Raw genomic sequence first — 27,906 nt, forward strand, 5'->3', positions numbered from 1 at the left:
GCTTAATATACCGCTCAAAAAAATTAGAGGAACACTTGGAAAACACATCAGATCTAAACTGGGTGGAAAAATGATCTTGAATATGTTTCCTGATAATAAATGGGTGATGTATTAGTAGCAAAATGATGCCACATCATTTGATAGAAATGAAAATGATCACCCTATAGAGGGGGGAAATCGTCGGGGGGCATGCTCCTAATGAGACTACGGATGGTGTCCTAGGGGATCTCCTCCCAGATCTGCACCAGGGCATCAATGAGCTCCTGGACAGTCTGAGGAGCAACCTGGCGGCACCGGATGGACCTAAACATAATGTTCCAGAGGTGTTCTATTGGGTTTAGGTCAGGTGAACGTGGGGGCCAGTCAATGGTATCAATTCCTTCATCCTCCAGGAACTACCTGCATACACTAGCCACATGAGGCCGGGCATTGTCGTGGACCAGGAGGAACCCAGGTCCCACTGCACCAGCGTAGGTTCTGACAATGGGTCCAAGGATTTCATCCAGATACCTAATAGCAGTCAGGGTGCCATTATCTAACCTGTAGAGGTCTGTGTGTCCTTCCAGGGATATGCCTCCCCAGACCATCACTGACCCACCACCAAATCGGTCATGCTGAATGATGTTGCAGGCAGCATAACGTTCTCCACGGCATCTCCAGACCCTTTCACGTCTGTCGCATGTGCTCAGGTTGAACTTGCTCTCATCAGGGAAGAGCACAGGGCACCAGTGGTGTAGTTGCCAATTCTGGTGGTCTATGGCAAATGCCAGTCGAGCTCTACGGTGCTGGGCAGTGAGCACAGGGCCCACTACACGACGTCGGGCCCTCAGGCCACCCTCATGGAGCCTGTTTCTGATTGTTTGGTCAGAAACATTCACACCAGTGGCCTGCTGGAGGTCATTTTGTAGGGCTCTGGCAGTGCTCATCCTGTTCCTCCTTGCACAAAGGAGCAGATACCGATCCTGCTGAGGGTTGAAGGACCTTCTACGGCCCTGTCCAGCTCTCCTGGAGTAACTACCTGTCTCCTGGAATCTCTTCCATGCGTCCAGGTACCGCAGTGATGCCCTGGTCCAGATCTGGGAGGAGATCCCCCAGGACACCATCCGTAGTCTCATTAGGAGCATGCCCCCACGTGGTCAGGCATGCGTACAAGCACGTGGGGGCCACACAAACTATTGAGAATCATTTTGAGTTGCTACAATGACATTTTAGCCAAATGGACCAGTGTGCTGCATCATTTTTTCACTTTCATTTTTGGGGTGTCTTTGATTTCCCCCCTCTATAGGGTGATCATTTTCATTTCTATCAAATGATGTGGCATCATTTTGTTACTAATACATCACCCACTTATTATCAGGAAACATATTCAACATCATTTTTCCCCCAGTTTAGATCTGATGTGTTTTTGAAGTGTTCCTCTCATTTTTTTGAGCAGTAGATCTAGATGTCGAAGTTCAGATTTCTTCTTTATTCTTCTTTTTGAAATTGCTTAGTACCTTTACACATGTTGATTTGAGATGAAAGAGTTGGCAAGCATTTATGAACTAAAATTTTTTTTCCCCCGCCGTGAGCCTGAAAATGAGGGTGCGGTTAATACACGGGTGCGGTTTATACACGGTGCTTTACGGTACATTTATTATCTGGCTGGCTCCATCCGATATTCTTTTGTTCACTATATATATATATATATATATATATATATATATATATATATATATATATATATATATATATATATACAGTAGTATTCATTAGAAAATTGTCATGATTATATTGTTATTATTATTTTGATTATTACTTGTAGTAGTAGTAGTAGGAGTCTTCTTTTTCATGTGAAAAATCATGTATGTATGATTGAGAGACTGTGTGGTGTTCATGTTCTAAGTTACCAAATATGGTTCCCTTGCACGCTAACTTCCCCTGCGCCCGTACAGCGTACCAACTCCAGAGTTGCCCTGACCCTCGGCCCTTCCGCAATGGCATCGTGATCGGCACCGATTTCAGCGTGGGGATGACCGTGTCCTTTGAGTGTCTGCCCGGATACTCCCTCATCGGGGACGCCTCACTGACGTGTTTGCACGGAATCAGCCGCAACTGGAACCACCCACTACCACGATGTGAAGGTACATATATCATTAATAAATTAAAGTAACATTGGTAAGATGAGCATTTTTTCCTCTGTCGTAATGGAGTAATTAATATTGACTTTGTTATCTCACTTTCAGCACTGCTGTTTAATATGCACAGTAGCTGAATTCCATCCTGACTAATTTCTATTATGACTGTTTGATATCTAACGCTGCAATAAAAGCAGAAATAATAACAAATGCAATTAAGAGAGCGTGTGACCTGTAGCTCAACAGATGATTTAAAATAAAAAAGAAGTGTTGCGATACGGCTGCAGGTGATTGTGGATGTACGTATAATATTCTCTTTATGGTTGTGAACTCCAAGGGAAGGCTGCACAATTCAAATGAAGATGAAATGCTTTGATTCTAGTCTCATTTATTACAGGTATTACTGAATTTCTCACTGGTTTGATAAACAGGTGGCTGAACAAGTTTGCTTCCTTGATGGTGGTCTTGTACACCAAAAGGGGCGTTGCAAGGGAGGGAGAGACCACCACGCTGCTTAGTTATCACCGTCCATGTCATAGGAGAAGATCCTTTCACATGTTCAAGGATAGCATCGTGATCCTTGATGGTGGTCTTGAGCGCTTGCTTGGACGGGGCATGCAGCCACTATTGATCTTGCTGAGCGTTTTACTTCACTCTTCACTTTCACTTTTCTTTACTTTGGGGCACAGCCCCCTCAGAACAGTCTGCCTCACGCTCATTGAAGTTGAAGCTCAAAAGTTAACCAAAAAGAACAAAAGTGACGTCCTTTCTCAGTGTAGCAAGCGCAACTACATATTACCCCACTTACGTATTCTTCAACCGCATGCACAGAACTAGTTTTCCTTTTCTTTTTGTACGGTGTTTTGTCCAGTGTTGATAGTTTGTGGGAGTGCACCATACTTAGCTCTCATTTGCATGTATTCCTTCTCTCACAGCTCTATGTGGTGGAAACATCACATCGTTAAACGGGACCATCTACTCACCCGGTCACCCCGAGGAGTACCCCAATTTCCAGGACTGCGTTTGGAGCGTGAGGGTTCCGCCCGGACACGGGATTTACATCAACTTCACCGTCCTCAGCACGGAGCCCATATATGACTACATCACCGTCTGGTAGGTGCCATTAACTTGACTACGCCATGCTAATGCTAGTGCTAATGCTTAACAATTTATAAGGAGGCGCATCACATGTTTACACTCACACATGCCCGAAAAGGAGGAGGAAGAAGCACCGCTCCCTTATTTCTGAACTGTGCCGGATAAAACCGGAATCGTGTCATGTGACCCATGTAGTGTGAATCCAGCTTTAGTGCCCGTGGACGATTTTTGTGGCTCGTTGTGTTTACGTTTTACGGAACACCTCAAGAAGTACATGAAACAGCTACATGGCACGGCAACCACAAAGAAGAAAACCTGTTTACAGCCTTCTAAATATGTTGCTGTAAACGGACATGAAGCGACGTCGGGCGTTCAGTGTTGACTTTTAGCTTGGCGTGGGTTACGGCCGCAACAGTAGCCTGTGTTAGGAATTATTGTGCCTGTTGTGAGGTATAATAAATCAAATCTGGTGCTACGTGTCTCACCGAACATTACAGTAACATTACTGGCACCCCGTGACCAGGATACAATACTACATATCATCACGTCTTTAAGGGCGTCTTCTGAATGCCTGATATTTGTATTTTACTCCAGTTAGCCGTTTTTATGCTTGAAAATGCTTCATTTAGGCAAAAAATATTATTATTTTTTTATTAATAATAGGCCGTATTCAACCGCTTAACAGCATGATTTATTCATTAACTCATTCAATCCCAGACATTTCTCAAAAGACAGCCCCTTCAGTACCGTTTTACACGATTTTAACTGATCTTTCAAGGCTCACAGAATATTGAGGCTATATAAACATGGAACCTACCAAAAGAAAGATTAGGCTCTCGTCTTGCATCAGAAAACAAAGTTAGTTTCTACCTTTTTCCGTTCTTTAGTAATCAGCAGTGGAACATGGGTAAGTTTTAAGAAAATATCAGTTCCCGACTAGAAAAGGGAGAAAAACAGCTTTTTATGAAAATGTACATTTTGTAACTTTCGCTTCAACATAAATATTTTTTGCTTTTGTGACAGCCCAAATATCTAAACAACAATACCAACATAACACAAATAAATGGGTTGTTTTACATCAAAACAACAATTTATTTACAAATATAACACCATGAAGTATTTACAACTTGCACATTTGGAACTAAACTGTGTGTGCACGCGGGGCGTGCGCGCATATGTGTGTGTGTGTGCGCGTACATTAAAAATTTCCCTACAATGTAACCTTCTGCACACTGCACTCCTCCGTGCACTTCCACTTCCTCCTTGCTGTCAAGTGTGTTAATGCACGCAAATGATTCATGCCAAGCTCTTATCAAATGTGCTTCTGCCACCTTGTAGCCGTTTTTACAGTGACAGTGACCTCGTTTTGCTTCTCGCGCAAAAAAACCCATAATTACATCTTTGGTATTGAATGGTTCATGGTTCATGGTTTTAATTCATCCTGAACATGCATATGAGTCAAACAGTAGCACATCACATAGTACAATTCACAATTTTGCATGTCCAAAAAGGAGTAGGAAGAAGCAAAGCTTATTTAATCCTACCCCTCATCAGTTTCACATCAGTTGCAATACATTTATTCACCTCTTGTTCTTCCAGGTATGCTTTGTAGGTCTACATGACAATGTAGTGCAATCATAACCAAGGTTTTTACTTACTAAAAGGAAGCTAGAGGCTTAATAATAACTGATAGAATGGTTGAAAGAGTGTTTGATTGATAATGAATGAGTACAGACCATGTACTCACCACAATGAGTGAATGAACGTATTGAATGATGGTTTTCTCCAAAAAACGTGATAGCGTGAAGCCACCAAGAGCGAAGTTGCGAGGGATTACTGTATCCGCGTTCAAAAGGCACCCAATTCCGATCAGTCGCATAACTACGCATTCCAGTCTACGTATCTGCAGTCCAATTTGGAAAATTCCAAACTCCGAAGATTGTCCATGACCCCTCTGCCGCGTTGTGCGCCAGTTGCTACAATCGCCCACAAATAAAAGATTCTGAGCCCAGCTGACAATCTGATCACCGCCGCTGCTACAAAGCGCCTCTCTGCAGGGAGCGTCGTTTCCATGGTGGGAGTGCCATTTTCACAGCGGGCCTCCTCGGGTCCGGCCCCAGAACCTGACAGTTTGGTTTGAATGCTAATTGGTCACATACCGGGAGGGCTACGGGGACATCGGCGGTGTAGTAGGAATGATCATATATGTCACACGTGTTTCCAAGTCTCTGCAGCGTGCACTTAAAAGCCATGGCGGCGCCGAGACCACCTAATGTGGATCGGAGGAGACCCTGATGCCTTCTCTTCCTCATCAGGTGTAATTAGCCTTATCCAAAGTCACTCAAACAGCAGGAAATGACCATTTTATTTAACTCCTCCATGATACCTTTTTAATCACGGACAGTGGGGGCTCTATTTGTAAATTCCACTCCTGCAGCTCAGTCTGACTGGGTCTGACCTGGGAGTCGACGGATAACTTCCTGTTTTTTCTTATTGGCCCACGGCACATTCTAAGAAGGTAATTTAACAACAAAACTAAAAAAAAGGTTTTTTATAAAAGAACAAAAATGGAAAAATCATCAGTAATTTTACAAGAATAAAGCCAAAATGTAAAAAAAAAAAAAAAAGTTGTAGTCTAACAAGAATATTATGAGGAAAAATAACATCATTTTAGTAGCATAAAGTTGAAATATTATTAAAGAAAAACAAGTAATAATACTATTCTATATTGTTTTGAAAGTGATAACATGTAAAACAAACAAAGCATAATAAAGTTGTATTTTTTTTTTATTAGATGAGGGGGAAAGGTTAAGCTGTGGGAATAAGGTCAAAATGTTGAAAATTTACCAGAAGAAAGTTGAAATATTTGGAAAATCTAAAAAAAAAAAAAAAAATGCAAAAATGGGAAAAACTGTAATTTTACAAGAATAAAGTCTATGTCAAAGTGGTCCTTGCACCACTTCATTTTTCAATATGTGACCCTCGCTCGGAAACGTTTGTACATCCCTGGTATACAGAGTTATACAGGGTAAGGACAACATAGTAGTGTAGGAAAGACGTAATAGTATATTGTATGTGTACTGTCTCTTTGTGCTTTTTGTATTGTTTGGCACCATTCTTCCCAAGGCACTTTATCTCCATTTAGAGGCAGTGGAGCACTTCCAGCTTTTGTCTCGTAAATATCACCAAAGCTCTATCTTTGACAACAAATGACCGCCTAATGAGAGCAGTAACTTACTTGTGTCCTCTCGGTGCATTCTTCAAACACGTAGCTTTGTCCCAACTTTGGAGGACAAGGCTGAGTTTGGTTGTTCTTTGTTTTTTTTTCCTTTTCCCCCCAGGGACGGACCAGACCAGTCATCCCCTCAGATTGGCCAATTCAGTGGGAACACAGCTCTGGAGTCCGTCTATTCAACCTCAAACATCATCCTCATCAAATTCCACTCGGACTTCTCTGGAGCTGGATTCTTTGTTTTGAGTTACCACGGTAAGGCGTGATGGACATGATGATATGTTCCTAACATGTCATTGGAAAAGTGTGGAAGCATTACAGAACAGGCTGTACTTCCTGTTCCTTTATCTCGGGCTGCCTGACTTGGCAGAAAAATAACCTGAGTTAGTTGTCGCTAGTTGTTACAAAAATCTACATTTAACTCATCACACAGCAACTTAACACTCAAAAAGTACCTAGGAAATATACACCACAAGTACCAATACGAGTTTAAAATAGCAAACAGCAGATATTTTAACATCTACCCATAATGCATTACTGCCAGAAGAGCAGTTCAATGGAGGACAAGCAGCATAGAATGAAATGAAATGAAATGCTGCCTCTGTCTACCAGAGGGAGGCTAACAGCATTGCAGCGCCCCAATGAATATGGGCAAACTTTTAAGGGTTGTTTTTCTTTCATATCAAACTCATATTGTTACATGTTTGTATATTTGTCAGGTACACCTTTTGAGTGTTAAGTTGGTGTGTGATGAATTTAGTGTTGTTAGTAAATTGTTCTTAGTAGGATGACTCTGTGAGTCAGACTGTGTTGTTATACTGATACAGTATATACTGTATGATGGCCTATTGTATTGTATGTTGGCAAGCTTGGTGTGAGAGCACTGATAGCTCGTGATTGGCTCCTGCCAAAGAAAGAGCGACCGTTTCCTCACTGACTTGCGAGCGGCACAGTATTTAAACAATCAGTAGTAGCTCTCAGGTAAAGGAGATGTCACAGGATTAGAATTTAGCCATAAATTAGCTGCACCGCAGTGCTGAATAAACCACAGTGTTTAAAGTTTAAGAAAAAAGCAGTGGCTTATACACGGGAATGTACGGTATATTTATACTTGTTATAGTGTCAACTGCCCGTTTAGGCAGCAGCGTAGGCATTGAAGCCTGGGTCATACAAAATGTTTTTGAGGCTTTTCCTTTCAGGGCTTGTTTGTTTTTAGCTGGATCAAGCACCGTAGTGGGCACATATATGGCCCATGAGCCGCATGTTGCCCCCCATCTGATTTATAAGGGTGTTGGGTGATGATGATGATGTGGAGAACATGAGATTGAGAAAGCTAACGTGATGTGGAAGTGGCTCTGAGGATGAGATTAGTGAGATCAGTGTGTGCTCTTAGGGTCCTCTCCTGCACCATCCTAGATGCACACAAACATGCAGAGCAGACCACCAGGACTTTTGGTATGCATGAGGGGCCGCGGCCACGTATCGGCGTGTCTCATTTTCATAGTCAATTTCATCTTGACTTACAGCCCTCAGCTCGCTTTCTCTCTTGCTGGGTTACTATGTGATCTACGGTCATGCGGCGTTATCGATTCCAGCCTCTCAGCCCCGGTGGCTGATGCTGTTTTATGATGCAAGACAGGCTGTGTATTTGTTAGCCGCTCTGGCTTCTGCTGACCCAACCAAGCACGCTCAAGGAGTTCAATTGCAACAAAGCGAGGTTAACTAAAAAAGAATAAAGCAGAATAAATGGTGCAATACATGCTCCGTTCTTCCTTTTACGTGTTTTTTTTTTTTAAAACATATCTCTTCTCTTCCCGACCTGCTGTGCCGTGTCATCTGTCTCCCCAGCCTACCAATTAAGGGTGTGCCAGCCCCCCGCAGAAGTGCCCAACGCTGACATGCTGATGGAGGACGGCGAGCTGGAGATAGGTGAGCTGTCTGCACGCCTCTAGACATGTCACTTTGACGGAGGCTGCAAACGAGACACGCGCACCTCCTTAGGTCGCCCTCTCTGAAGTCTACCCAAGACAATTTACTTTACAAGGAGACACCTCAGAACATTTGGTACACCTGCTCACGCGCAAGAGCTCTGACGTTTTAGGACTGCACTGCTTCACACGGAGAGCAGTGCCGTGCTCATTTAGCTAAATATTCTGGCCACACTATGGCATGCAGATAAGAACCAGGAATAAGGAGGAATGGAATAATCTATGATCAGCCATTATTATGACATTTTGTTAAGATGCAGGTTTTTTCTGTGACTTTTGAGGCAAATGTTGGTTGTCTTCCATATTGTCCAACCTTTGGGGACGTTTTTTTTTTAAAATAGTCTGAATACATGACAATTAGGGATGTCTAATATTGGCTTTATTGCCGACAACTCTCCGATATCAACCGATACCGATATGTATAACATCACATGCCTCCTGTCGTGGAAGGACTGGACAGGACTGGACTTATCACCTTATGTAGTACTATTATCTATTATTTATGATGTACTACACGTACTACACATTGTACTACACGTACCACACATTGTACTACACGTACTACACATTGTACTACACGTACTACACATTCCACCTCATCTCCTCCGTATTTATTTATTCTTATTCCATTTATGGAATTATAATTGGAGTTTATAGAGGTAGAGATTGGAGATTGGAGATTAATAAAGTATCTATCTGTCTATCTATCCATCTATCATCCATCCATCTATCCATCCATCCATCCACCCATTCATCCACCCACCCATCTACCCATCTATCTACCTACAGGATTTACCTACCCACCTACCTACCTGCCACATCTACCTGCTCGATCCCTGCTTCAGAGTAGATGTGAAGCAGGGATCGCGCATCAGCAATTATCTTCAGAGCTTGGCTGTAAACAACATTGTACTGTACGTCTGGTGCAAGCAAACATCTGAGAAATGCTTGCGATTGAGCAAAGCGTGGCCGATGAGTCTAGGCTGCCGTGTCTGACTGCCGCTATTTCTGCGTTTGTTTTTTTACATTTCCGCTACCCTCCTCACCATGAGTGGTGTTTTGACAACCCATCACGTCCTGCCACCCCGAAGACTGTTCAGGCACACGGGGCTCAAAGTCTGTAAACTCCTAAATTTGCATGAAAACGCCCACAAATGTTGCTCAGATTGGAAGTTACAGATGTCCGCCACCTCCTGGTGTAAAGTATTAACTACTAGGCAGCAAATTCAGTGTTTTGCGACGTTGGCGCTTAAAGGGCTACATGGGCTTTCATTAGAGGGAAAAAAACAATACTGATATTCACCGATATGACATTTTAATGCCAATGTCAGGTCATCCCCAATGAGAAGATATTCTTTTTATATCCTGTCATGTAAAAATGTAGGACACCACTGCAAACCACATTCTTATTCAATGAGCAGGTGTACCTAATGAAATGGCTGGTAGTTATTACTTCCTTGTGACGTGTATCACCAGGTGACATCATCAGGTACAGGTGCCATCCTGGATTCTCATTGGTTGGCAGTGAGATTCTAACCTGCCGCCTGGGAGAGAGGCTCCAGATGGATGCCCCGCCCCCGACCTGCCAAGGTCTGCTTTTGGTTATACACTTCTTTTGTTTTTGTAAAGAAGATTGAAGTGAAAGCTAGATGTGTGTTTCTCTGTGGCGTCTGCAGTCCAGTGCCCCGCCCACGACGTGCGATACGACTCATCGGGTGTGATCCTGAGCCCTGGGTGGCCTGAGAGCTATCCCAATCTCCAGATGTGTTCGTGGAGCGTTACTGTGGAGAAGGGATACAACGTGACCGTTACCTTTGAGAGTTTCCACACCGAGAGAGAGTTCGACGTCTTGGAGATTTTTGATGGTAACGCATAAAATGCATAACATGGCTGCCCTGACCTTTATGGACGAAGCTATCAGGATTTCTGTCAACTTGTGAGGTCAGAAGACCATCCTTCATTGGAAGGGCTTGACCTTGAAGTATCTTTTTGTCCATCACGGTTTAGCTTGGACGATGTGGCCTGCGTGCCACCAGTGGTGCTCGTACCACAGTTTGGGCATCTACGGCCTAGCTAACAAGTCTCTCTGGTTGCATTTCAGGCCCATCCGCCAACGACCCCACATTGGCCACGCTGAGCGGCGACCTGCCGACGCCCTTTAACCTGACAACCACCGGCCACCAGTTCCTGGTGCGCTGGGCGTCGGACCACGGCACCAACAAGAGGGGCTTCAGAATTCGCTATGTTGGTGAGTACCAAAGTATGTATCCCAACTTTATTTTACTACTCATTAGCTTTCTCTTGCATGGAAAGAGGCGGAGGCAGACAGAAGAAAGCAGGGACACTTTCACGCTCTAAAGTGGAATTAAGAAAATGTGAACTAATAAGTCGGCTCTTCTCGCTTCTGACTGCCTCTCCGGAGTTTGAATGCATTGTCTAATGGTCTTGCCGAGCACAGATGGCGGTTTATTTTTTGGAGCAAGTTGCACACTGTTGCAAGTAGGACTATTGTCCATTGAGGACCCCTCAGCCGTGCAAAGGAGGGTAGATATTCAAGGATGTTTTGACAGTTAAGGGGAACATGATGGCGGTACCTGGTTACTTTCTGCAACCTTTAAATCCCTCTTCTTCTGCTTGATTGATGGGGTTTAAAAGCACAGCAGATGCATGCGAGTTACCTCATGGGAGTCCCTTCAGCCATCTTTTATTGCAATAAAAATGGCATATTATGAGGTAAAACTATGTAAACCCTATTACTAATCTGTTTATTCAATTAGGTGCCCACAAGTGTAAAAATAATAAGAATAATAATGCTGACAAACAGCAAATAATAGTTCAACCTAATAATTCTGTGTAAAAATTTACTGTAGAAGTAAATGACAGGATGTTTTTATACTATATATGTATGTATGTATACTGTATATATAACTGTTGATGCCACATTAAGCTAGCTAGCGACTCCCAGCTAACATTAACAACGTTTTTGTTTTTTCAGTTTCGTCTTAGCTTGTTTTAAATGTTAGGTTTTTTTTTTTACTTGATTTAATTAATGATGAACGAGGAGGGTGCCAATTTTAAAAAGAAGACTACACCAATAAAACAGTCTACCTTGAACAGCAAATCATTTACACCATATCCTGTAGCTAGCTGGCGACTGACAGCTACAGTAGCATTAGTGGTCAACTACAGCTTTCTAATTTCTGTATTTTCTGGCCCCTTTGAACTTTTTAAAAATACATTTTTAAAATTGTGTAAATAAATGTAATGAATGACTAATGAGGAGGGTGCCAATTTTAAAAAGAAGACTACACCAATAAAACAGTCTACCTTGAACAGCAAATCATTTACACCAGATCCTGTAGCTAGCTGGTGACTGACAGCTAGTATTAGTGGTCAACTACAGCTTTCTAATTTCTGTATTTTCTGGCCCTTTTGAACTTTTTAAAAATACATTTTGAAAATTGTGTAAATAAATGTAATGAATGACTAACGAGGAGGGCGGCAGTTTCAAAAAGAAGTTAACCGCTGTAAAACACCACAACATTAAAGCAAGTGACATACAGCACATAGCTAGCTAGTGGAGCTTTTTTGTTAATGATAACTGTTGTTATTATTAACTTGAATGACAAACAAAGTGTAAAAAACTGATAACAAGAAACGTATACTGTAGTATATTGCTAGCTAGCGCTTTTTATTTGCTGGTTGTACACTGTATTATTATCGACATTAATGACAAACAAGGAGAACGCCTAAAAGTGTAAAGAGAAGTTAGCCACTGTAAACCACAACAACAAAACTACCTTTAAGAGTATTCCATTCAATTCAGTGTAAAATCTTTCTCAAATCCTTTCTAAGCAAGTCCCAGTGGAGCCCATTTCATGTAATAAGACTGCACAAGGCCACTTAAGATGTTATTTTTTGGGGTCTAACGTTAATAAGGCCTGACAGAGTAACATAATGAAAGTCCTGCTGGTGCTAATGCAGCTCTTGGCCTATTGGCATCATTGTGTGCTGTGTCATAATGTTAATAATACGCTGCCAGCTTGTTAGCGGCTACTGGTGGCCTTTGAAAATGGATTAACCCCAATCAGTTATTAATAATAGACTGCCTTTGCTGTATGTCCTCCAATGGTGGCCTCTTCTCTTAATAGACACAATTAATCGCAAGGTAGACATCTTGTTTTCATCCAGTCGGAGAAAAAAAACAAAAGGTGTTGTTAACCAAAACAGCAGCATCCACCGAGACACATAGGCAGTCTACCTGATGATTTTTTAAAATTTTGTTCAGTTTAGTCCTTTTTTTTACTTTTCAACTCTAATCTGACTTTGCACATATCATAAAAAAGTATATGTGTGTATTTATATTTATTTAATGTCATATTACTCTAAAAATCTATATAATAATAAATCATAAATTAAATAATAAAAGTGCCGAAAAGTAAATTAATTAAATACATAAGTTTAACAGCAAAAAAAAGCAAATAAAAAACAAATAAAGTCCGAACAACAAACTCCAAGCTAACAAATACCAAACCCCTTGTAGATGCCTAGTATTCTCTGCAGTTGAGTAAATAAACAGCCGCTGTCTAGTATGAAGACGGTAAGCGTATGAGTTTCTAACATGTAAGAACTCTTGACAATCTTACTGTGTTTGCTCGTTGTCATGTTTAAAGAGCCAAATCGACTGGAATGTTCTGGAGTACACCGAAAAAGACCCATTACCAGTAAAATACCACTTTATACCAGTGAAAGTCTGCTCTAGAACGTAGGAGACATGCATTTGTTGGTCCGTGTTTTCTTGTATTGCAGCGTAATGATGATTATAGGTTATAAAAGAGCATAATCCACAATAATGACTGCAATGGCTTCTCCGAGATGATTGAGTGCTGTTCTGTTTGACGCCAATCAGTGTTTCTCGCCTTCTCAAGTGCCCTCGTCCTCATCCTCACCCCCTCAGCGTCGCATCAACTCAAATCTCGGTGTTGGAACTTTTCTCTCGCAGCGCTGTACTGCTCCACGCCAGACTCGCCGCTCCACGGCTCCATCTCCTCGCAGAGCGGCGGCCACGTCAACAGCGTGGTGCGGTGGGCTTGCGACCGCGGCTACCGTCTCATCGGCAACGCCACGGCCACCTGCCGACGCGTGCCGCTCGGCTACCACGCCTGGGACTCGCCTGTGCCTGCCTGTCAAGGTGACGAGAAATTCCTGACACTTCAAATGAGTCAAACAATTGAATTTCATTAAACATGATTTATTATGAATATAGTATATAGTATAGTATTATTATTATTATTATTGTTATGAATTTAAATGATTTGGAGTCCATGAGAAAATTGAGCTCTTTTGGGATCAAGCACAACACAGCAGCAACAGAACCGATGTTGTAACAGCACTAAGGAGCAAACTGTGTAACACGTACAGCTGAGTAGTAACATTTTCAAGTGCATACAGAGCTAGATGAGACTTCAAATGCCGCAGAGTTCATTTTAAAAACACAACTGCATCAGGAGGTTGCCTACGGCCACAGCCGCCAAACCGATGGATGTTTTTTGAACCCGGCGGTTGGTGAGTGCCTCTGGAAGAACAATACACAAAATATGTCATAACATGTTTTAAATGAGATTACAATTACATGAGATAATAAAAAAATGAAGGAATTAAAAATGAAATGTCCAAAAATATGACTAAAACTGGATGAATAAAATCATTTTTTCTCAACTTTGATTGGCTACTGTTTATGGAGCGTAACAGCCTTTTTCCTAGCCACCGTAGCAAGCATGGATATGAGTTAGTGCACATGAAAAGCACAGCTTTTCTCCTCCCTAAACTCTCCAAAGTGTGATCTGAGAGCCTGAAAGATACAGAATGTGAACACCCGATACATTCCCATCTGTCTGACTCCCTACCAAAGTACACTTGAAAGACATCAACGCCGCATTAAGTCCAACGTGCGTCCGTCTGTGTCCTTCCCCAAGCTGTCTCGTGCGGAGCCCCCAAGGCGCCAACAAACGGCGGCGTTCTAACGGCCGACTACTCGGTCGGAACCAGAGTCTCCTACTTCTGCAATGACGGCTACCGGCTCTCCAGCAAAGAGCTGACGTCAGCCATCTGTCAGCCCGACGGGACGTGGAGCAACCACAATAAGATACCCAGATGCTCAGGTTGGCACGTCCCCCACCATGACCCAAAATGTCTTCCGGTCTGACGGTACCAAGCGTTTGTACTTTTGTCCTCCCCTGCAGTGGTGGTGTGCCCGAGCATCGGCTCCTTCTCCCTGGAGCACGGCCGCTGGAGGATCGTGAACGGCTCCCACTATGAGTACAGAACCCGCATCGTCTTCACCTGCGACCCGGGCTACTACCGACTGGGCCCCGCCCACATCCAGTGCCTGCCCAACGGCGTGTGGAGCTGGAGGAACGAGAGGCCGCACTGTCAGAGTGAGTGCGTGACCTCGTCTGCCTGTCGGCTTCCGGGCGGTCGTCGCTTACGCCCATCGTGTGTGTTTCAGTCATCTCCTGCGGCGAGCTGCCGTCTCTGCCCAATGGGAAGAAAATCGGCACTCAGACGAGCTTCGGGGCGACGGCCATCTTCACCTGTGATGCTGGCTTCATGCTGGTGGGCTCGGGCGTCAGGGAGTGCCTGTCATCCGGGCTTTGGAGCGGAACAGAGACACGATGTTTAGGTATGTGGACGCAATTAGACACGTATCAACACACGCTAAAAACATTGTAACCGAACCACTGCCCAGGGTGAAAATGTGTCAAAACATGCACCCATACTGTGTTACCTGTGCTATTATTTCCCTCACTAATACACCACATGGTGGCGCTGTTATTGCACCCCATAAGTTGGGTTGACGTGGAATGTCTCGCACAGCTCTACAAAACACCCTCTGTAACTTTGGGGTGTTTTGCCAAATAACCATGAAATTTGGTACACACCTTTAGGGGACTGACAAGCACATGTGTGTGAAATTTGAGCAAGATTAGTTGACAAACATGGCTGCCATCTTACTTGTCGTTGACGATGCTAACATTTTGTAATACACGTGCATTAGGCCACGCCTTGGGATGCACATCAAGCCGCGTTTGAAAGATGGGTTTTTTTTCAGCTGTCTAATGTGGACGGGGGTTAAAGGTCGCGGATATTACCTCCCACACTGCCCATCATCTGCCACCACAGCTGCTTCCTTCTGCACTTGACCCCTCAAGAGCGAGAAAGCTTCTGCTCGGAGCTCACTTCCTTGCAACGTACCCTTCTTTCACCTCTACAAAGAAAAGAGAAAAAGTCTCCTATCTTGTGCGAGACACTAACAGATGTTATGACACGGAGCTGTCACTTCACTGTGAAGCCCTGCTGCCTACTAAAAGCTGTTAGCTGCCACGTAAACAGCATTTAGATTCAATACAAGGTGTTTTTTATCATTCACTCAAAACAGGCTAAGCTAAAAATAAATAAATCACCCACCAAAAAAAAGAAATAGAATTTACCTGGAAGAAAAGCACTCCATTGTCCTTGATGCTTGCCTGCTCCGAGAGGCAACAACATACTTTAAAGTGTTTTACGTGAGTCGACTCTTGGATGTGATGTTTATTTGCTGAAGCAGATTATAGACTTACGTTCAAGCGAACTCAAACATTGTTGTTTATCGACTTTGGCTAACTATTCAAGGCACTTTCTGACTTTTGAGTGTTGCAAGGTGCACATTTTCCATGGATGGCTTCATGTGATGGCCTTCTGGGGCAATGTGTTACCAGCTCTTATATTTATATTCCTAACAAGATATGTGAGTTGAAATACTCTAAGCAGTCGGTGCCTCTGGTGGAAAAAAGAAGAATTAACACAATCTTTACAAACAGCTGGAAACAAATGTTTTTGTTACATGTATAAAAGCTCTAAAAGTTCAAAATGACATCAAGGCAGCGTTGTGAAACAGCACTTATAAATTACAGATGCACTATATATGTGGTTTTCAAACCGAAACTGATAACTTTATGCTTCTCAAGACCAAATTGGTACCTATCATTTTTGATTAATTTTGATTTAACTGTAGTTTGTGCACACGGTTTGTGGAACAAATTAGGATTTGACCAACTGTACCTGTTGATTCGTCCTAATGAAATATCATGACATCACTACTATCACATCCCTACTATCAGGAGAACCAGAGTACAGAGCGGAGGGAGCCACCTGCTCTGGCCTAGCAAGGTGCACTGTATTCAGACACACGCTCCAAGCAGCCGATGTGACGCCACGGAGGTCTCTGGCAAACCTTTTGCACTTTTGTGCGCTCAACGGTTGTTGTTTTTTTTTTTTTGTTGCCTCATTGCGGAGCATTGAATACATTGTCCGTCCTCTTAAAGTGAGTGTCTGTTTACAAGTGAGATCAGGGGAAGTTACAACAGGCCGTTAACGTCACAGGCAGGAGAAAAAAGGAGCGCTTCATTTGCTCACCCGCACAGTACAGGTAATCTCGCCTCATTGGAGTTTTTTTTTTGTTATGTTTTTTTTTAACCCTTTTTAATGTTATCAGATTTATCGGTATGACGTCACAATTCACTGTTGTCCGCCCCTTAATTAAGAGGTGCGCTAATTATTGTGCACCCCTAGTTAAAATGCCACAAATGGAAAAATAGCAGCAGCTTAAAAAACAAAAACGGGAGAAGTGACACCAGAAAGAAGCTGCGAGCAGGCAAGTGAAATGAAAAATCAAGTGAAATGAGAAATCCAGGAGGAATGTGATGTCTGGAGATGGAACGTAAAATATGTGAGTCTCCCAGGAAAAAAATGGGAGAAATCATGGAGGCATGTTATGCCTGGGAGGATGCTGGGAGATGGCAAGAGACATACGGGAGAAATCTCTGGAAAAATGGACGAAATCCAGAAGAAATGTGATGCTGGGAGAGGGAAACCAAATTTGCATAACAACAAAACATCAAATAAAGTCAAATAAATTCTGTATAACAGGGGAAGAGATCTTACACTTCTCCCTGGCAGAGCAAATCTGCTGAGCACGTAAGGGCATTTAGATCAACAACACTATCCGCCCTAATGGCTGGACAGGACAAAAAAACAAAAATACAGCATGTGAGTCTCCCAGGGAAAAAAACTGGAGAAATCTGTGAGAAATGTTATGCTTGTAAGTGATAATATGGGGTCTCCCTGGAAAAACAGGAGAAAAACGAGATAAAAAGTGATATAGGGTAAATGGATGGATGGATACTGTCCAGGAATCTCCTGGGAAAAATGGGCGAAATCTGGGAGAAATGGGATGCGGAGAGATGGAAAGTAAAGTAAATGAGTCTCCCTCGGGGGGTTAAAATGGGAGAAATGTGATACCGAGAGATGGCAAGCAAAATATGTGAGTCTCTCAGGGAAAAAAAAAAAAACCCTGAGAAAATGTTATCCTGAGGAGGATGCTGCGAGATGGCAAGTGACTAACAGGAGTCTTCCGGGAAAGACAGGAGAAATCCTTGAAGAAATAAAATGTCATACCGCGAGATGGAAAGTGATATAGGAGAGTCTCATCAGAAAAACGGGGGATTCCGAGATTAATGTAATAACGGGAGTTGGCAACTGACATACGGAAGGTAAAAATGGGAGAAATCAAACACGATGTAGTGGAAAGCAAAATATGTTTGTCTCTCAGGGAAAAAAAGAGAAATCTGGGAGATATTTTATGCCGGGGAGGCTGGCAAATGATATACAGGAGTCTCACAAGAAAATCAGGGGAAATCCGGGAAAAATACGAGATGGAAAGTGATATACGGCAGTCTCCCAGGAGAAACACGACAAATCTGAAGAAATGTGCTGCCGGGAGATAGCAAGAGAAGTACAAGTGTCTCAAAAGAACAACGGGGGAAATCCGGGAGAAACGTGACCCTGGAGAGGATGCCCGGAGATGGCAAGTGAAATGCATGAGTCTCCCGGGAGAAATGTGATGCTGGTAGATGTCAAGTGGTAGAATACAAATTTGTCTTTCCACATTTTTATTCCCATTTGTACCAAACTTGTATGGATTGGATGTGCCACCCATACACAGAGATTCACAGAAAGCAGCGGTGTAGTAGAACAAACAAACAGAGGAGGTAATAATAACCTAAAGCAAAACCAAATCAATCCAATTGGACTTCATTATTCATTATCTGCACGGATTGGATGCAATCAAGGGAGTTAAAAAGGACAACAATCCCATCTAATTAGGCAGCACGTCTTCAAAAGAACTAGTGTGCCTCCTTGTTTGAGATCTGGAAGCAACACAAAGGACTGCCAAGCATCTGCAGATACCGAGCCAATTGACCAGCTGAGCTGCTGTCATAAACTGGTAAATTATTCACTTTTGACAGAATCCTTGATAGTTTGCGAAGGTACAAAGCCAGGAGAGTGCATAATGAATTATGCCCAATGCCTTTGTTTGTCTTTCAGCCGGGCACTGCGGCGTCCCAGAGGGCATCGTCAATGGCCAAGTGATCGGGGAGAACTACGGCTACCGCGACACGGTGGTCTACCAGTGTCTGCCGGGCTTCCGCCTCATAGGCTCATCGGTTCGGATCTGTCTCCAGGACAACCAGTGGTCGGGGCAGCTTCCCATTTGCATACGTAAGTACCGACAAAAAAAAAAGAAATGAATACAAGCAAAATGACGAAGAAGCTCTTGTGGCGGTAGGTAGGTCGATAGGTATGCCACAGCAGACGGAGCGTCTCCATGACAACCTTTGCGCTCTTAAGACAAATGCATACATTCCACACGCCTACAGAAGGACTTCATTACCACATTTTGTGCATCTTTCACATGGCCGACATCCTCGTGTGGCCTCCAGGCACTCGCCAAACTCCATGATTCATCACATCATCCTACTTAAGACGTGTAACACACCTTCTTATTCCTGCATGGGAGTCTTAAGTGTACCTTGCTGCAGCTTTCGTTCACTCTCACTTCATGGTTTTGTAGATTTGGTTCGTTTGACACGGTAAAACATCCAAGAAAAACATTAAAAACCCCAATAGGATCATTGTCTGCTCTTATTGGCTGCAAGAATGTAAACAGAAAGATGATTTTAGTGCATTAAACAGTGTAAGTTAGCGTATACTAGTATTTACTGTTAAATATTCACAATTTACTCATGTGTTCCTATGCATTTTAACATGACTTCATGTAGCGTTCACACTTGTACTCAAGTGCAATGAATCAGAAGCGGATTGAGATGATCGCGTTCACGCTTGAGCGAATGGAACTGGATGTGGATCAAGATCACACTTGAGCTCAAGTCAAACAAGCCCGAACTGGATTGAGATGATTGCAGTCACGCTCGAGCGTAAGCGAAATGAATGGGAAGCGGATCGAGATGATCGCGTTCACACTCAAGCTCAACTGAACCGAATCGGAAGCAGATCGGGATGATTGCGTTCACACGTGAAACAAGCCCCAAGTGAATCGAGATGATTGTGTTCACACTTGAGCTCAAGCAAAACAAACCGGAAGTGGATCGAGATGATTGCCTTCACACTCAAGCTCGACTGAACCGAATGGGACGATTGCGTTCACACTTGTGCGCAATCGAAACCACCCGGAAGCGGATCGAGATGATTGTGTTCCCACTTGAGCCAAGTGAACCGCACGGGAAGTGGATCAAGATGGTTGTGTTTTGCACTTAAGCTCAAGTGAACTGAACCGGAAGAGGATCCAGATGACTGCGATCACACTTGAGCTCAAGTGAAGCAAATGTGAACATCTTGTGCAAATGCGTCCTCTTTAGTACCAGCTGTAACTTGATGTTAGCATTCAGGATCAAACTGGATTGATTCATTTGCAAGTTGGAGCCCATGGAAGTCAGCTTGCATATGCACCACAGCTGAACCGGTTTAGAACTGTATCAAGAATTGTGTGGACGCCCTTGTAGCTGGTTTCAAGACAGGCTGACTTGGTCCAAAAACAAATCACACCAACTGTGAAAAAGAACTAATCTACTCCTAAAACAAAATGGTGCTAGTGTGAAAGCACACTAAAGGTATGTCCGATATCAAGAGAAGGTAAAACCACAGGGATGCAGTATCTGAGCTGAACCAAGTATCTGAGTATCAAGCGTTTAAAGTAGTAAAGTCATGCAGCCCAATGATACTTGAGTTCTGCAGTCGCAGCGGCTGAGCTTGAGTTTAGCTCTTTGATTTGATGCTCCATGCTCACAATGTAACCACTGTGCATAACAAAATAATTATAATAATAAATGACAATTACCTCAGCTTCTCTCTTGCAACCACTCATCTCATCATTTTCTATAATTTAGTCGAAAACGTCCGCCGCACCAAAAACAGACACGATTGTTTATGCACACTGTCCTTAGCAGTGACCCCAAAGTAACACGATTTTGGTGTTAATGACTTGTTCTGCATTCAGTCTTTAACTGAGACGTTTCCGAGCTTATTTATGCGAGGAATCTTGAGGAAAAAAATCCTTTTGCAAGCAAATGAGGCTGTAATTATGGAGGTTAGAGGCACACACATAATGATGAGCCTCTGATGTGCTGACGATGTCTGCTACATTTCTACGTTAGGCCCGGCAAGCAAACTTCTTCCTGATGAATTTAAAAAAAAAAAAACAACTTCCTTCCTTCCCATTCTCTCCCTCGTCGGCCTCGCTCGCTCTCCTCTTCCTCTCCAACTGTCTCCTCGCACAAACATCAAAAAAAGCCTCGTCAGCACAGCAAACTTTGAATCAAGCTAACGGGATGAATAATCACCACGCCAGACGACGGACACTCCAAAAAGCAACATCACCCGGGGTGGCGGCCCGCAATATTTCCCCAAATGACATCGGTAAATTGCCGGGGCCTCCGCCGCTGCCTGATGAAGGAGATGAATGTCAATGAATCAGCGCTACGTGAGCTTTTTATGTGTGTAATGTGGCCGGCCTCTTCTCTCTCTTTTGTCACGGGGGAATCAATCACGTAATTGCAGCAGGAAATGGAGTAATGGTTAATGAAAAGCCCAAACATTTATGGAATATGGATGCGTCTAAATCACGGCCGCCGGCTGCTATTATGTGATGCTTTTGGAAATACTGTAGACACGCACGATAGAAGGAGTAAATCATCACCACGTTGCACTTGCAAGTTGAACACTGTTTGGATTTTGAGTGGAATTACACAAGAAACATGGAAATACACTTCATCTTTACCTGGACTCTAGTATTATGTCATAGCTCATTGATTGTCAAAGAAACACCACCGGTAGTACGCAGAATCAAGCTAGTGGTACCCAAAGACACCAACAATACAAATAAATGACATCAGAAATGCTAATAAATAATAATAATTAATAATGATATGGAGTGCATGAGAAAATGGAAAGGAAACTGGAGCCCTCTTTGACCACATGGTCATTTATGATGTTGCAAAACACAGCAGGAACACAACCAATGTTGTAATAGCAGCCAGCAACGAACTGCTCAGCCAGCATTAACAGCACTGATGACTTTCACACCAGAGTTTTCAAGCGCATGCAGAGGTAGATAAAGCCACTCACGATACCTCAAGTGCAGCTACTGCTATCTTGTAGAGTTAATAAAAAAAAAATGTGTATATATATATACTGCTCAAAAAAATTAGAGGAACACTTGGAAAACACATCAGATCTAAAGTGGTTGAACTTGCTCTCATCAGGGAAGAGCACAGGGCACCAGTGGTGTAGTTGCCAATTCTGGTGGTCTATGGCAAATGCCAATGGAGCTCTACGGTGCTGGGCAGTGAGCACAGGGCCCACTACAGGACGTCGGGCCCTCAGGCCACCCTCATGGAGCCTGTTTCTGATTGTTTGGTCAGAAACATTCACACCAGTGGCCTGCTGGAGGTCATTTTGTAGGGCTCTGGCAGTGCTCATCCTGTTCCTCCTTGCACAAAGGAGCAGATACCGATCCTGCTGAGGGTTGAAGGACCTTCTACGGCCCTGTCCAGCTCTCCTGGAGTAACTACCTGTCCCCTGGAATCTCCTCCATGCGTCCAGGTACCGCAGTGATGCCCTGGTCCAGATCTGGGAGGAGATCCCCCAGGACACCATCCGTAGTCTCATTAGGAGCATGCCCCCACGTGGTCAGGCATGCGTACAAGCACGTGGGGGCCACACAAACTACTGAGAATCATTTTGAGTTGCTACAATGACATTTTAGCCAAATGGACCAGTGTGCTGCATCATTTTTTCACTTTCATTTTTGGGGTGTCTTTGATTTCTCCCCTCTATAGGGTGATCATTTTCATTTCTATCAAACGATGTGGCATCATTTTGTTACTAATACATCACCCACTTATTATCAGGAAACATATTCAACATCATTTTTCCCCCAGTTTAGATCTGATGTGTTTTTGAAGTGTTCCTCTAATTTTTTTGAGCAGTATATATAAAATAACTACTACAACTACGCCTATTATTATTATGACCTTTGTGCCCTAATTTCCTGTAGCCATCAGCTGCGGCCACCCAGGAAGTCCCATCTACGGCCGCACAGTGGGCAACGGCTTCAACCTGAACGACGTGGTCAGCTTCGTCTGCAACCGGGGCTACGAGATGGAGGGCCCCGCCCGCGCCCACTGCCAGGCCAACCGGCAGTGGAGCCACCCGCCCCCGACGTGTAAAGGTGGGGAGAAAAGTTAAGTGTATTCACCCCTAACTGTCCTTTTATTTCCCCCCCCGCAAGCCCTTTTGACTGCGAAACCGTAGTCTCTTATGAGTAAAAGAACTCCTAGTTGTACATGGGGGGGAAAAAAGGTCATAATTTCACAAGAAAAATCTTGCGATTTACAAGAATAAAGTCAGAATTTTACAAGAAAAAAACGGGAATCACGAAAATGAAGCCATCAGATAAAAGACATGTACAGTATTTTATGAGAACACTGTAACTATGTGAAATAAGTTTCCTATAAAAGTTACGATATTTATGACAAATGGGTTGCTCTTTTATGAGATGCATTCAGAGCAAAGTTGACATTTGACCCAAAGAAAGCACAAGAACGAGGTCGGAAGTCGTAACGTAAATCAAGTCTGCGAGATAAAAGGCAGATTTTTTTTTTACCAGAAAGTATGATTTGCTCTTGTAAGACGTAGTTGTGACATATTACCCAAACTTTCTCTGAAAAAGTTGCAATGTTTTCTTTTCTAAGATGAGTTCATAATTGACGTTCAATTCATAATTTACAAAAATGAGATTGGAAAAAAGTTTAAATGTTACAGAAATAAATAAAATAAAATAAATAAATGTTACAGGGTGTACCCCGCCCCTGGCCCGAAGTCAACTGGGATAGGCTCCAGCGTACCCGCGACGCTAGTGAGGATAAGTGGCATAGAGAATGGATGGATGGCTATGGCCTATTATTAGTTTTTTAAAAATGCATATGTAGGCTAATTGTACTTATTCTCCCCTTAAATTAAAAATGGCTAAATGGACTAACTAAATGAACTAAAATACTAATACAAAGCATTCTAATTGTGAATGTAGTATTGTGTTCTACATTGGCCACGAGGTGTCAGTAATTGTCTGGTGAGACAGGCACTAGAGTTGGCACTTAAGTTCCCTGGGGAACACATTTACTGTGACACTGCTTGAGTAGGAGTTTTATTTGCGTCTTATATGGCTTTTTTACTCTTATTTTTTGCTTATTCTACTATATTGGGTAATGCAAGTGTAAAGCCAGAAAAAGTATGCTGACCAGAAAAAAACACCAAAGAACCGCTAACGTGTGAGTTTGTTATCTCGTGTATGTCTAATGTGTCTTATTTTCTCTGGTTATATCTACTATATTGGGTAATACAAATGTAAAGCTGAGTACACAGGTGCTATTTCATGTTTTGAGGTCTCTAATAATGTTAAAAAATGTAATTAGAAGGTTGTAATTTATTTTATGCCATAACTACGAAAATATTCAATTTATTCATATTGAATCTGACTTTGAGGAAATAGTGGTCGGGTCTGGAACCAATTAACCTCGATGAATGATGGGTGACTGTACTGTGAAAATAAAGTCACAATTTTACATAACAAGAAAAAGCTACAATATTACGAGGATGAATTTGTAATTTTGCGAGGCACACGTTGCTATTTTATGAGACAAATTCACACAATTGCAGGAAAGTTTTTTTTAATTTTATTTTGTGAGAAAAAAGTTGCTATGTACAGAAACATCTGTAATATTTTGAAACAAAAATTGTAATTTAGCAAGAAATGATTTGCATGTTCATAGCAAAAAAGCCTCCATGTCGACCAGTGTGGTTTGTATCCTTCATTTTATACCGCATGTTTATTTACAATGTTGCCAAAAGAGGGGGGACAGAAGTGACCCTGAAAGGTTAATGCCAAATAACACATACTGTACTCTTGTCTCTCTTTCTATGTCCCTTTGTGTGTCTGTCCATGTGTCGTGTGTGTATACGTATATACAAATATAAATTCATATATAGTGGTCAATTGCTCCGATCCCGGCATCCCGGCCAACTCCATCCGTCAGAGCAAAATCGAGCACGGGAACTTCACCTTCGGCACGGTGGTGTTCTACGACTGCAACCCCGGGTACTACCTGTTTGGCTCGCCGGTGCTCAGCTGCCAACCCACGGGACAATGGGACAAACCTCTGCCCGAATGCATTGGTCAGTTGCCACCATGAAGTCACACAGAATGATGTCAGTCTGCTTCCTGACGCGTGAAACAAACTCCGTGTGCTCTCTCCCTCTCAGTTGTCAACTGCGGCCATCCTGGCTCGCCCCCGAACGGCGCCTTGAGCGGCGATAAGTTCACGTTCGGCTCCACGGTCCGATACTCATGTCTGGGCGGCAGGCAGCTGAAAGGAGAGTCGTCCAGGACTTGTCAGCTCAACGGGATGTGGAGCGCCCCCATGCCCTTCTGCTCAGGTAACTTCTTCAAACTCTACGTGAAATGTGCACGACATCAAAATAGACGGATAGCAGTTGGGGAAGGACAGATAGAAGGTAGTGTTTGCATGAAGGACATAAAGTATAGGCTGTCTGTTAAGGAGGCTATGGTGCGTAGCCATCATGTGACACTCCCTAGCATCAGTACCATAGTCCTTACAGGGCTTTCCCATTGACACTGTCATACATGGTCGGACGATTTCTTGTTTACTGCCATGTTTAACACCAAATTAGTGTAAAAAGTGTGAAAAAAAATACTTTTAAAAAAACAATACTGAAAAAATACAAGAATATAGAAAAGTTACCAGAATAAAGTCATCGTTTATGAGAAAAGTCCAAATTTGACAAGAGAAAAGTTGTTTTGAGGAAAGTCTGGGCTTCCCTGCTAAGGCTGCTGCCCCCGCGACCCGACCTTGGATGGATGGAATATGTCAAAGTTTATGGGGAAAAAATGGGAAATGTTGAAATTCACATACAATTAAAAATAAAATATTAATAAAGTGATCATTTTATGACTCTGTTTCTAATTTATACTTCTTATAAGAAAAATCAGTCCTACAAGGCATGACTTCCTAGAATATCTTCTGAGTGAGTAGAACAATATCCCACGCCATCTTTTATGCATGCATGTAAATATATTCCACTTATTTATAGAAGTATCATAGACCTACATGAATACGCAATCAACCTAAAGCGACATGAGTGAAATTACATTTTTTGATTTGCTGCCAGACAGGAAGACCTCAGCCTCGACGGCCATGAAGTGAAGGTCATCAACCGCCACGCTGATAAGCATGAATAAATATCTCAAGCCATTACCAGTCCTGATGGAATAGATGTTTAGGGATTATGTTTCTACAGCCAACATACACTAACCTCCACCAATATTAATAGAACTGGAAAAAATGGCTTCCCTGGGTAGGAGAGTCACGCTGTAAACAGTTATGACAAGCAAAGTGACCAGCAGGCATGTTTTTCCTCCACAATGTGTGGGAGTTAATGGCATATCTGAGCTGATCTGACACAATCTTCATGGAGGAGGTGCCACCATGGATTTGCCTCATGTTGGGCTGCACGCCGGCATAGGACAGGTCAGCGTTGGCAAACACCCACAAATTACGCCTGCTGGATGGACTCTATTTGGAAACCCATGCTGAAAAGAAAAACAGTAAATTATCTTGCAAGAATAAAGCAGCAATTTTTGCAAGATAAAAATAGTTGTTCCAGGTCAAATAAAGTTGTTTTTTTTTTTACAATTGTATACAAAAAAATTGTCACATTTTCACCAAAAGTAAAAAAAATCTTACAAGAACAAAGCAGTCATTTACGAGAAAAGAGTTGCAATTTTACATAAACAAGGACAGATTTTACAAGATAAAAATAATTGTTTCACATCAAATAAAGTTGCTTTTTTATAATTTTATAATAATACGGGAAATAAAATCATCAATTTCCCCCTCAAAATTCTAATTTTATACAAAAAAGTTGTCATATTTTAGGAAAAACAAGAAAAATAAATCTTGCAAGAAGAAAACAGTAATTTACCAGAAATTAGTTGCATTTTTATATAAACAAGACCAAATTTTACAAGATAAAAATAATCGTTTCACATCAAATAAAGTTGTTTTTTTACAATTTTATACAAAAAAGTTGTAACATGTAAAAAAAAAAGTTAAACAAGAAGAAAGCAGTAATTTACAAGAAAAGAGTTGAAATTTTACAGAAACAATTTCACATTTTACAGGATAAAAATAGTAATCTCACAGGAAATAAAGTTGTCAATTTCTAAATAACAAGAAAAAGCTTTAAATGTTCTGAAAGTCAAAGTCATAATACTGCGAGACAAAAGTTTTATTTTCACAAGAGTAAAGTTGTAAAGTTGGATTACTACAAGAAAAGTTAGTGTCAGAGAAAAAAGTCATACTGTTATGACAATAAAGATGGAATTTTGCAGGAAATGTGTTGCAGTTTTATAAAGCAGTCGTAAATATTGAAAAAATTGGTAATTTTATGAAAATAACCTCTCAATGACGAAAATAGCGTTCGATTATTATGAAACGTACCACTTCCACACGGAATAGGAGGAGAACCTTTTTTTGCCCCACTCGACATAACATAATAACTATTATTTTTTGAAAAGCCGCAATATAGTGAGGGAGCGATATTCGAACCACAGTATAGCGATGGATGACTGTACATTAAAAGATTCCATTTTGCAAGAAAAAAGTTAAAACAGGTAAATTGCAATTTTATCAGCTAAAGTGATAATATTGCGTGGAAGAACATTAAGCATGTATCTGCACTTTTTTGGGGAATTTCGCCATCATCCACAATCCTTATGTGAGACATGAGTGCACGTCTTTCTCTTTTCTGTGCATTCTAAAGATGTAAAAACAGCTAAAAAGAGGAAGCTCATGTACGTAATGGGACACACCTATTCCGCCAAGAAAGCCCGCTATTAAAACACCTTCACGGTCAAATTATGGAAGTGGGGGGTTGTTGGCGTGTTTTGGAGGTATTTTCAGAAAGCTTTATGGACGGAATAGGTGCGTCCCATTGT

At 42.3% G+C, this 27,906-nt stretch overlaps 1 protein-coding gene across 6 annotated transcripts in view; it reads left to right on the top strand.

Moving 5' to 3' along the window:
- The window catches only part of csmd3b (CUB and Sushi multiple domains 3b), a 285,038-nt gene that overhangs the window by 241,387 nt on the left and 15,745 nt on the right, over window positions 1-27,906 (top strand). For 3 of the 6 annotated variants that reach the window (XM_054763451.1, XM_054763455.1, XM_054763456.1), the window contains 15 exons: window positions 1,935-2,123; window positions 3,053-3,230; window positions 6,557-6,702; window positions 8,296-8,376; window positions 9,912-10,025; window positions 10,112-10,300; window positions 10,537-10,695; window positions 13,438-13,626; window positions 14,411-14,596; window positions 14,678-14,872; window positions 14,944-15,117; window positions 18,861-19,034; window positions 22,888-23,073; window positions 24,879-25,064; window positions 25,152-25,325. In XM_054763451.1, coding sequence (XP_054619426.1) covers window positions 1,935-2,123; window positions 3,053-3,230; window positions 6,557-6,702; window positions 8,296-8,376; window positions 9,912-10,025; window positions 10,112-10,300; window positions 10,537-10,695; window positions 13,438-13,626; window positions 14,411-14,596; window positions 14,678-14,872; window positions 14,944-15,117; window positions 18,861-19,034; window positions 22,888-23,073; window positions 24,879-25,064; window positions 25,152-25,325 — 2,520 coding nt within the window. The remainder of the gene's footprint in view (window positions 1-1,934; window positions 2,124-3,052; window positions 3,231-6,556; window positions 6,703-8,295; window positions 8,377-9,911; window positions 10,026-10,111; window positions 10,301-10,536; window positions 10,696-13,437; window positions 13,627-14,410; window positions 14,597-14,677; window positions 14,873-14,943; window positions 15,118-18,860; window positions 19,035-22,887; window positions 23,074-24,878; window positions 25,065-25,151; window positions 25,326-27,906) is intronic. The other 3 variants (XM_054763453.1, XM_054763454.1, XM_054763452.1) reach the window with 3 other exon arrangements.

The sequence above is a fragment of the Dunckerocampus dactyliophorus genome, chromosome 20 (genome assembly GCF_027744805.1).
Source record: "Dunckerocampus dactyliophorus isolate RoL2022-P2 chromosome 20, RoL_Ddac_1.1, whole genome shotgun sequence".
NCBI classification, from domain to species: domain Eukaryota; kingdom Metazoa; phylum Chordata; class Actinopteri; order Syngnathiformes; family Syngnathidae; genus Dunckerocampus; species Dunckerocampus dactyliophorus.